Source organism: Stegodyphus dumicola, chromosome 4 (assembly GCF_044657685.1).
Source record: "Stegodyphus dumicola isolate Sdum_Otavi_A_Nest chromosome 4, ASM4465768v1".
NCBI lineage: Eukaryota > Metazoa > Arthropoda > Arachnida > Araneae > Eresidae > Stegodyphus > Stegodyphus dumicola.
In genome coordinates this window covers 14,132,556-14,144,847 of record NC_140771.1, presented here as the reverse complement: position 1 = coordinate 14,144,847, position 12,292 = coordinate 14,132,556, and the positions used below count along the sequence as shown (strand labels likewise).

The following is a 12,292-nucleotide window of genomic DNA, read 5'->3' as shown; positions in this document are numbered from 1 at the left end:
AGAGAACCAAGCATATTTGCAACAAATAATTTCAGATTCTTCAGATGTAAACCATTGTACAGACTGGAAAGGAGTCTTCCAAGAATACCTATCTGCTTTTGAATTTTGCAGCAGAAGTTGAACCATTTCTTAAATTTTTAATAATAAATATCGAAAATATTTGTTTTCAAATATTATCCCGCTCTTAATTTGAATCAATAATTAGCAATGAGCTAGAAATTTGAAGTATAATCCTTTATAAAAAATTTCTGGGAGGGGATGGAGTTATTGGGTTCACAAGAAGAACATGTAGTAGACACATCATTCATCATGTAAATGTATAAATGTACATGTGTACACAATTATTATCGACTTTACATAACACTAAAATATGACCGAATCGATTTCAGATTGCCAGCATACCAAAATCTGGGATTTTAAATGTTCCATGGTTTCTGAACTTCACTAGTGCAGCATAAAGGTCTAATTTACTGACAATTCAAGGCTCGGTTCCTTCCTACTAACTACGAGTAATTATCGAATCAGGTATTAGTTTAATCGTGTACTATTTTACATAAATATTATAATTTTAAATTAAAAAAAAATAAATGAGAAAATGTTTTCATTAATGTTAAAATATTTATTAGAAGCACCAAAGTTTCTTCTGGAATAAGTTTCGAAAGAATTTTGCGCTAAATATACGCGTGTAGGAAGACATCTTGATACGTTTCGCTTTACCACCATAACAAAACTTTACATTTAAACTATGTCACAATTATATATCAAATACATAATTTTTTATACAAGGTACTCCAGAAAATACATAATAATGATTCATGATGCATTCGGGAAATTATAAAAAACAAACGTCTTTAGAACTATACATCTTTCATTCAAGATATATGTAATATCAGATTTCCGTAATGTTCCTTCGGGTTCAGCGAATGAAAGGTCACCGTGAAATAATCTCGAGAAGTCTTCAGTGGAGAAGCGGGGAGGCCATGTATTGATGTCCATCGAGTTTGAACCCAGGCTAATGTCGATAATATCGAATGTGTACGGGAAACTGCACGCATATGACCTTAACGTAAGCATATAGACAAAAATAAAGACCGTCTGGGAAACGCTTTTGTATCTGTCACGAAGTACAACTTAGGTGCAAAAGCACGGACAGAAACAAAAAGATTTTAGAATAAGATTAATGAAAGATGCATACATATCAAATGTTACGATTAAAAATTTTTAGTATTAATGTTTTTAAACTGCCTGACTGACAAAACTTTCTCTCTCTTTGGTTCCGGGCCAAAAAAATTATAAATCTCTCATAAAATATCTGAAGTTAAACTAAATCACATAAATCATCAACACTGTAAAATAAATTTTATTATTTCAAAGCTCAAATCTTTAAGTCATTGCTGAAAAGATAATATCCTTACCGGTGTTTTGGTATAATCAAAAGATTATTTATCAAAACAAAATGGAAAATGAGAAAATGTTTTTCAATATCAAATTCATCAAATGCTCTCACTAAAATAAAACTATATTCCCAGTCTTCCCTGAAAACACATAAATTTCAGTACAACAACGCTAGAGATAGCCACAAACACTTTTCATTTAAATATAAACACAGAACGCCCCAAAACACCAAGGAAGGATTAACCACACAAGTAAATATCAAACACTAGTTCCAATAATATTAGAAAAAACCAATCGTATAGTATATAAAATTTATTTCTCAACTATACCTTTCCTATAACTTTAATACCCAGGTAAGAAATCCCTGTTTTCCGTAAGGATAACATGGGTGATATAAAATATGCCACTATATAAAATAACTCATATAAAACATAGCAATATTAAATCATTAAAACATTTATTAAATTTTTTAGAATATCATAAATTTAAATAGCTGGCCAAACTATCCCTACAAAACATTATCTAAAAATTACTCACAATTTCAAACTCACATCTAATACTAAATTTAAGGAACATACCGATTTCCTTCACCAATTATACAGCAATATTTCATTTTCTGACATTTAGTAATTAATTAAATTATTTAATATTATATTCTATACACCTTAAATCAGTCATATTTACTTTAATGAAACATAAAGATTTTTCTCATCTATTAATTTAATTTAATTTATGTCAATTAAACATTTTAAAAATTCACTTTTTTAATTATTAATTAAGTAATCAATAACATTTCAGCTTTTCATATAACATTAAAACGGCTGCTCATGTCTTAGAAATTAACATTCCAAAATCTTAATAATTAAGTATTAAAGAAAAAGCAAATGAAAGTAAATCCCTCACAGATTTTAGAACAGAAGGATCCATAAGTGAAGAAGGTCCTGGGCCGATAAGCACGGTGGTTTCCAGATGTGCTTATAGATAGGGTCCATGACGAATTCGCTTGAGCTGATCATTCAGTCGTCAAGATTAAGAGGTTAATAGAAATGGTTGTCCTTTCCTTTCTTTAGCTGCATCCTAACTGGTGATGTCCAGAACTAATTCTCTCATTGGAAACAGCACATGTACGCAGGCCCAATTACCGCCTTCACAAAATCAGAAGAGACTGAATGATCGTCCTTAAGAAGTTCGCAAACTCATCAAACAGAACGTTTCTTTCTTTGGTGTCTGTTCTACAGCTAGAAATTCCTTTTTTTGTAGTTTCATGCACCCATTCAAGCAAGCCGGGAATTTCCGCACTACCTTAAGCCACGGAAAACCCGAACGTCTAGAAATCACTTTTTCCGATGAAAAGAAATGAGTTCATCTTTTCCGCTACGGGAACAATGACATTCTTTAGTTATTCACATTCAACGTTTCAACACTGACACTCTTAAATCATTCTCATGCAACTATTCATACGTAGTCGGGACGGCTGTGAAGAAATTTCTTCAAATTTCATAACACCGGGAAAAAAACTGGACTCGCAGACCGCTGTCGGCCGCCAGGCTACAGTCGAAAACGTAGTTACCTCTCTCTCTCTCTATTCGTAATTTTGATTAAGGTGAAAAATCTGGAAAGAGGCCCGGTGTCGCAGTGGCTAGCGCATCGCGCAGCAGCACCACAGGTCCGGGGTTCGATCCCCGGTCTGGGCAATGTCGACTCAGCCTTTCATCCCTTGATTTCCATCCTTTGGGTCGATAAAATGAGTACCAAGTTCGCTTGGGAACTAAATACTGGCGGGTCCTCCGACAAGCTGATCACTTGTTCAGGGCATATGCTTACGCACCCCTGGGCGAAGCAGACTTCAGGTCACTGCAGGCATTGGCCCACTAGGGCTGTTACGCCACTGAGTTTAGTTTTAGAAAAATCTGGAAAATTCTGCTCCTACCTCTCGTACAACAACTTTCAAACCTCAGTAACGCTAAACTTCGGAATGCCTTTAAATTCATTATTGGCTCAATTTAACAATAAAATTAATAATTACCCAATCCAATACTTATCTTGAACTTGCTCTAACCAACGAGGGCAATAATTTACCTCAAAATTTCTAAGAAAAGTCTAACTCTCTTTTAAAAGTGACATCTCCGTTCTCACGACAAACTTAAAGGAATGTTTTCAACCGTAATTCTACCAAAGATGCGACACCAGTTAGCAATAAACATAGCATAAAGTTCTCCACTTCAAAAAAAAAAAAAAAAAAAAAAAAAAAAAAAAAAAGGCCGAAGAATTTCTCTCCTTCATGAGCAAAACACGTGTTGAGCCATGGACCTTTCTTATAAGGTCCATGGTTTTCAGCTCAGAAAGTTAAGGGGAAGAAGCAGCTGGCCGCGGTCTTTTGACCCTCAAAGTGGTAGCTTCGTGGGAATGAAAAATCACCCACCTCTTAGATGCACAAAGCTTTCCGCTAACTTTTTAAGAAAGTACCGCATGCAAAAGAGAAATGAGTTTAAATAATAACATGTCAAAAATTAATTCTCAAATATTAACATTATAAATTTACTATTCATTGAAAATTCACTACGCACTGTAAATTAATACACAACACAAACAACATATCACAATGCACAGTGAAAAATGCAGTGTGTGTTACGTCATTACGGTTCGTGTTACTTTACATTTTAATCGGTGCAGATGATCGTACGAACCTACGGATATCGCTTGTCGTGTTTCTGCAGAATACACCTCACAGTATGGTTTACGTTTTTTTAAGGCTGATGTCAATTCGACGGCTTTGCGTCATTAGATTATAAACTGCCTATGAACTGCTAAGTGTTTTTCAAATGCTGTCGGAGATTTGGATTTAAACTTATCGGATTATGGCAAAACTTACTAGGGCTATCTGACTAAGGGACATAATGTCTTCGTGGAGAATTTTCTAAAGGAAAATGGTTGGTAATCACATTACACATGACATGTTACTGAAAACTAATTGAATGCGCTCAGTGAGCTTCTGTGTTTCGTTTAAGAGGTTCTCGTATTCACATGGTAGCTTAAGATGAAATCGATGTTTTCAAGTTTAATGAGATAGCAGAATTTTGAAGTCCATATCTTCTGAAGAAATGGGTATGTCAGAACCATTTTAGCAGCATTTTGCTTCACTCTGTTTCCAAAAATACGATATATTGTCGCATTTGTTCTAGAACATCCTGCATATATTACACGCATATACATATCGTACACAAAAATGTTTTAAATAAGACAAATACTCACGTTTTGACATATTTAATTGATAAGTTTTATATAAAAATTAGAAAATCGAATTTTTTATATGTTACCCCTCGACCCTTATAGTTATATGTAGTAATGGGTTTACTCATTCTAAAAAATCGAATATATATATCTCGATTAAATGCAAATGATTTAACTAGTAATTAAAGTTTCAACTTACGTAACTTGACTTAAGTAAAATAAAATGTTACTCAAGCTCTCAGTCACATTACAAACATATGAAAATAAGAAAAGCAAATCAGAACAAACAAGTCAGTTATTAAAATGTTACACTCATGCTTTAGCCTATTACTTCACACTTCTAAAATAAAGCTGTAAACTGAGCAGGAAATTCTGAATACACACATGATGCAACCTGTGATAGAAATTTCAGGTAGTTATAGTTCCCAATAATGCATTCTTATACGCTAAAATAATTTCTGAATATAATTATCATAATAATTCTATAGATAGTGTGGAAGTTTGATACACGTCACAGAGGAACCATGTCCTTTACGATTCTTCTCCTCATACACCGTTTGCCATTAAATCTGCAGATTCCTCAGTAAGCGATTAAGAGACGAATCGAGGAATAAAAAAGAGAATCAAAATAAATCTTAAATGATAGTAAAATTTAAATAAAATATAATATAGTCGTGATCTATAAAATATCATAGTTTGTGAAAAGAGCGCACGGCAAACCTATTTACAGAATCAATTTATAAGAAGAAAACGTGCATGCATTTTGTAGGACAGACGCACTGTATTCGTCCTCCTCGAGTATCAAAAATATTCTGAACATGAAAGTCCAAGCGTTCGCAAGATGGTAATCTGTTAATTTCAGCCACATTTTGAACAGTGAGAAAACATTTTATTTTATATTTTTAAAAGTATTTCTTCGACTTCAAAATGTGTTGAAATTTCTCATAGCAACCTGTTGTTCGACTTTCGTAAGATGAGAAAATGCGCAACGTCATTTAAGATAATTTGCTAACAATAATGTTTTCCTGTGCAATATGCTAATAACATCATTTTAATCTTAATTATTCTACAGAAAGTGTGATAGACATAGTATTAATGCTATTTGTTTTATAGATGTTTGATACACGCCACAGAAGAACCATAATTGAAAGATGGGTTGCGGGGCAGCGAAATCGGCAAATGTAAGAGGAGATACTTCCACAGATGAGCTAGAAGTAATTTCATCAAGTATTACTCAAATAAGGGACCATGCACCTCTTGAAGTGGCTGATACTGGAGGTAAATTCGGATCTAATTTCGACAGTGTTCTTCCTACACAAATAATAACTTTATAGTTTTTTTCATGTAGAATCCTTTTACGCTGTTGCCAATTTAGAAGTTTCTTATTTAATAACTTTATAGTTCTTTTCATGTAGAATTCTTTTATGTGTTGCCAAATTACGCGTTTTTTATTTAAAAGGTTTTCGCTGACTTAAAATTTTTTCCTGATAAAAAAATGAACGCAAGAATACTTCATTTCAGAATAATTTATATTTTCCTCACGTATGTGCTTATTTTGTAATTTGAAAACAGTAAGCATAGAAAGAAGAGTGACGTAAAAGAACTCTGAAAAGAAGAGATAAAGAAAATATTATTAATTTAGATTTAAAGCGTTAAAATAGAAAGTAAAATGCAAATTATTAGAAGAAAATGTTTTAGGCTTTGTATTAATGGTTCAGAATTTTATTAAATGTTAATTTATTTTTTATTCCTTTCATTTCTTTTTTTTAAAACTCCTTTTCTTCCCAACGCGGTATTTCAATAGGTAAAATACACACAACATAAATACTTCCTATGTTTTAATTTTCATCCTTAACGATATCCATACATTTATGCCTTATTTCAGTATAAATGATTGCAACAATTGAAACAAAAAACGATGTATTTATTAGTGATTTTCTACCAAATATTACTGATTTTGCACTAACTAAAAATCCATACATTCTCGTCTATCTATTGTTTATTTATTTGCTTCACTGAATACGATAAAGCACGCGATAATCATCTACAGAAAGAAAGTAATTCCTTCGTGGAAAACTTTCTCGATGGAACTGTTCTTTACAAAAGAAGAAAATTCCTGTATTGGATCTGTGTTAGAATCCCGGCAAAAACTAACCCATTCTGCGGAATTCGAACCTAGGTCGAATTACTAATGTTCAGTGGTCTTATCCACTTGGACACTAAAGGCCTCCTGTCATCCAAATATAATCTGTCCGGTGTAAAATATAATAAACAAATAACTATTTTTAAATTTACCATTTTACATGAAGTAAGGTAACACACATAAAATTAAGTAAACCCCTGAAAATTTTGGTTATTATTCTTTCTCATATTTCCGATTATTATTTTCTTTATTCTCTTATAAAGTATTTTCTTCCTCCTTCCAGCATGCCTTCGCGCTGTAACGGTCAACACACTCGGCGCGTATTCGAAAGGTCCAAGTTCGGGTCCCGGCGAGGGCAGTGCTCATTTTTCATGTCTCCAGCATGAAAAATAACCTAATAATTCTACAATACACTAAAATAACTTAAATTCATCCTGAGTATAAATCTGCAAAATTAACGTCATAATTATAATACCCATCAAAATTAAAGTTTGTTGACAGAAGTAAAAATTAACTGCTATTTGCTGAAAAATTATTAAAAACAATTCTCACAAAAGCATTATTTAACAAAAGTTGCCACATTTTCCAGCTCACTGATCTCAAACTATTACATATTTCTGGAACTATTACATATTCTAAGTCAAATTTCTGGAAATTTAAAATTCATGAAAAAAATCTGCCCTGTCTTGCTACAAATCGTTTTTTAATATATTGTATGGTCCCAGCTATCATAAATGCAAACTCTACATCTTGATTTCGTAGAATTTACAAACTGTTGATCAGATCTAATGAAACTGCCTACCGCTCTCTTGAAAATACACTTTTCATGTTCTGAAGAGTCCAGAAGGCATTTAACATTGCACAGAAAAATACAACAATTTCACATATAATTGCATTAAATCATCTGTCTTACAAAAATCATCTCTTATTGTACAAAATTCGTACCAAAAATATATATATATAGAGAGAGATTTGTATGCATATATATGTAATACATATTACATGTATTACATACATATTATTAGTTATGTCTCTGTCATGTCAATTGATTTGAGAAAGTCATTTCATAATTAAAATATTTTTTACGGATAGGCGCCATGGTTTTCAGTTTGCAAATTAAAAAAAATTTAATAGTAATGTGCGTATAATTTTGTTTAGAAAATTTGAATTGTTACTAGAATGTCTGTACAAAATAGTCAACGATGAGCCAGTAACTCAATTTTAATTAATTATTCATAGCTATTACCTTTTATGTATAAAGCCTGTTTTAAGAACTCCTATTAGCAACAGATGTGTATTAGTCAAATCTCTTTTTATACGTTTTTCGCCATACGTTATGAACATGTATTATTTTTAAATAAATTAAATAATGTAGAATTTGTATGTATGTAATGTATGTTCCTGCTACTGTGGAAAAACAACGGCAGATAGAGCCAACAAACTCTGAGTACACGTAGTCCAACACCGTAACATTGTAGAGACATTAGGTTAATTGGAAAGCAGGCAAAATGAAAAATTAGCAAGCGCCTTCACCAGGAATCGAACCACGGACCTCTGGAATACCGACCCAGCGTGCAGAACCACTATACCACGAAGGCACGTTAGAAAAGCAGGAGATATACCTTATAACATGTGCATCTGGAAGCCTAAATTTTGAATTTCGAATTTTTAGCCCAAAGGGCATTAGCCCAGAAGGGCTATTAATTTCATTTTGGTATTTTGCGTTGGTTCACTATAAATGTGGGTTCACTTTTCAGATTGTTGCCACCAAATATTAGAGCCCTGTGTTACATTGAAAAAAATTAAATAATGAAGAATCTGCATAAATATATGTATGTTTCTCGCATTATGATAAAACAACGATATCTAGAGCCATCACATTTTTAATAACGTAACCTTCCATTGAATAGGGGCATCTGGAAACCCAAATTTGGAATTTGAAATTCGTTTATTATCGATTTCATATTTTGTAAAACTTTAAAGAATTTTTGATTAACAAACTCGAGGATTTCAAAGCGAACAATGGCAAACGGAAAAAGGAAACGTTTTTATCTCCAGCGCGCAAGACTGTGTATCGGAAATTCTAAGATATGATCATGTTAAAATTATTTTGCGATATTGCTGTTGAATTGAAGTTTATGATTCAAGTGCGAATAACATGATATTTAATAAATAAAGGTAACACACAAAACTTTAAAAAAGCTCCCTTTGGGCGTAATTTAAAATCTGAAAGTGTTCAGATTTTTTAAAATTTTTTAAAAATTTATTTCATATTTTTGAACATTTCATGATTTTTTATTAATAAACTCGCTATTTGAAAACGAGCAAAACTATTCGAAATGAAATGTGTTTATATCTAACCTGAGAATCTGTTGCCATCCGGAAAAATGTAAGTTATTTATCTTTCAACTGTAATTAAAAAACTTGGTTGTATGAAAGCAATGTGTTGCCGTAGACAGAAATAACATACTTTTATCTTCCACGAGCCAGTATACTGATATTCACTAAAGTCTATAATATTTAACTTTCGAATTTAATTTGCAAGTTTCCTCAGTAACAAACTAAGCGATTTAAAAGCAATGAACACAGTTCTTAAGAATATTTTTTTCAGTTTTTTTATATGGTTGATTTAAATAAAAATGCATTAAAATAATAAGACGCCTAATTAGAAATAGTAAATATTTTTATGAAATTGCACTAGTTGGAATAATTGAAATCATTATATACATTTTCTTTTTTAGATGTGGTTAGTTTTTAAAGAAATAATATAACCAATATAAAAATATAGAGCGACTCCTAACGTTCTATCGGGAATCTTAAGGATATGCTGTTTTTAAATTTTTTTGTGATTTTGTTGTTGAATTTTACATAGCATAATTGCAAAGAACGGGACATTTGATCAATAATATTCATCGCGCAAAAAGTTAATAATAAAAGACAAAATATTTCCATCTTAACGGAACATTGATGTGATGAAATGATAAAGGCCTGAAAAAAAAATTAGAATAAAATCATTAAAAAACACAGAAAAAACATCGCGCAAAAAGCTTTTTTTTTTTTTTAAGTAAAGGAGAAAAAAATTTTAAGCCTTTTTTTTTTAAGAAAACTGAGCATTGATATCATGAAATGATTAAGGCCTGAAAAAAAAATAGGATAAAAATCATTAAAAAACACTGAAACTTTTCAGATTTCACATTACGCCCACACGGTAGTTTTTTCATTTGCAGATACATACACGTTTCGAGAGCATCTGGGCTAACGCCACTTTGGCACTGGTATTTTTGGCTAATGACACAAAATACTTAGAAACAGCATATCTTTAGAATTTTCGATAGACAGTCTCGCGCACTGGAGACAAAAATATTTTATTCCCTACAGTGTTGCCGTAGCTTGCTTTGAAATCGTTGAGTTTTTTTAATCAAAAATTCGTTTTACAAAAGTTTTACAAACTACGAAATAGACAATAAAACAAATTCCAAATCTAGGCTTCCAGGTGATCATATTCAGGGGGAGGACTACGTTATTCAAAATTTGATTTCTCTAGGTACCGTTTTTTTCCACAATCCGAGAAACGTACATACGTTCATACAGATTATTTATTTAATTTCTTCAGGAATTCTAATCATATGTTTGCTGTTAAATTGTATATGACGTAAGTTCGAAGACATCGATGTTTAATAATAAAGCTAAAAAGACAAAAGAATGGTGTTAGCAAGAAAGAGTCTACGAGTAGATTAGTAAGTAACTTCAGCGAAAACAAAAAAGACTTTCACACAAATCGTCTGGTGAGACATGAAAATATGAATCCTTTTAGATTTTCTTTTTTATGATCTTTTTGCCTGCTTTTTTTTATTCAGTTTTAGTGCTTATGCATCTTAATTGTAATTGTTATTATTAATGAATGTAATAATTTAAAGATTAGTAGAAGCAGTATTGCCTAAGTATGTTACCCACATTATTATTAAGCAGTACACTTTCACTAGGGTACATTGTCTTCACTTATTTCTTATTTTGTGCATTTCGTAAATTTAGGATTTATGAAAAATAACATCTATGTAAAAACATATTTACACTAGCTTTAGGCTCCAGAAATTTAACGATTATTCTCGCTATTTTTAGAATACAAAATACAGTATTTATTTATATTCTTGGATTCATATACCATAAAAACGTTTTCAACGGAAAGTTGTCAACAAAACTATTAATTCTCAAGATTTCTGCAATTAAGTATGTTGCAGTCAGTCTGAGGTCAGCTTGGTAGTTTGGTAAATGACAAAAACGACACTGGATGCATTACTTCCTCTTCACGTGACATTAGAAGAAGCTTACATTACTCTTCAAATGGTCACGACACGAATGATTCAGGCTATGTGCCCACAGAGGAAATATAGATGTTTATAGGAAAGCGAAGTAGGATTCGCTAACTCACAGTGTAGCAAAGAAAATCGATTTCAAGTTCTTTTTATGTCTTCCATGGTTTTAAAGCATGGATTTCAGATATCATCAACTCTATTTCGAATTTGTTATAATGGTCTGATGCATGGTCTTGCGTTTATAAACTCATCATATTTCTTTTCATTTGGCTAAAAGACTCATTCTTCATTCCAGTTCTATGCCTTTTCATCCGTTTGAAAATTATAAGTGAGTAGAAGATTGTTAAAACAAACATAAGGCTTTTCTTGAGATTTTAACATTGAATCTTCTCTTTGTAAACACAGGTGATTTATTCATTTAATCGCGGGAGGGATTAATATGCTATTGGTACTGAATCTAGGGTTTCAGTCTACAGTTTGTTCCAGCTTGGAAAAAGTACCATAGGACTATCCAAAAGAGAAACAGTTGTAGAGATATCAGGTATTTTTTGAAAGTAGGAGAGATGAAAAATGAGCAATGCTCTCGGCTGGACTCGAACCACGGACCTCTCGAGTACGCGCCGAGCGTGCTGACTACTACACCCCGATAGCATGGTAAGAAAACGGGAGAAATACCCTATATACTCCCGCTTTTAAAGGGCCACTGAGGTTTAGGGAGACCCAAACGCCAAATATAGTGTTGGAGAGTCATCATCCACTACCTTTTTTAGTTCGGGCGTCACCGTAGATATATTAGGTTGTTTCGAAGGAGAGATGAAAAATGAGCAGTGCCCTCGCTGGGACTCAGATCACGAACCTCTCGATACGCGCCGCGTGTGCTGGCCATTAGACCTCAAAGGCATGCTAAGAAGACGGAGAAATACCTTATATATCTCCCCTTTTAAAGGGCGACTAGGGATAATGTGACCCAATCGCCCAAATCCCGGTGGTGGGGAATCATCTTCCACCACCCTTTTTTTTAGCTCGGGCGCCACTGTAGGAACATTAACTGTAGGAACTGCTATTTAGAAAATGAGCAATGCCCTCACCGGAACTTGAACCACGGACCTCTCGAACACGCGTCGAGAGTGCTGACCACTACACCACGAAGGCATAATAAGAAGGCGGGAGAAATAATTTATACAGTTATACAGTTAAAGACTACTCTCAA

At 32.8% G+C, this 12,292-nt stretch overlaps 1 protein-coding gene across 7 annotated transcripts in view; it reads left to right on the top strand.

Moving 5' to 3' along the window:
* Positions 1-12,292, top strand: part of LOC118198323 (uncharacterized) — a 101,723-nt gene that overhangs the window by 33,534 nt on the left and 55,897 nt on the right. For 6 of the 7 annotated variants that reach the window (XR_004759745.2, XM_035369977.2, XM_035369976.2 and 3 more), the window contains exon 2: positions 5,740-5,904. Coding sequence is in view for 6 of the 7 variants with exons in the window: in XM_035369977.2 (XP_035225868.1) it covers positions 5,778-5,904 (127 nt within the window). In the remaining variant the exon portion in view is untranslated. Of the gene's footprint in view, positions 1-417; positions 526-5,739; positions 5,905-12,292 lie in introns of those variants that run through there. The other variant, XM_085814578.1, reaches the window with a different exon arrangement.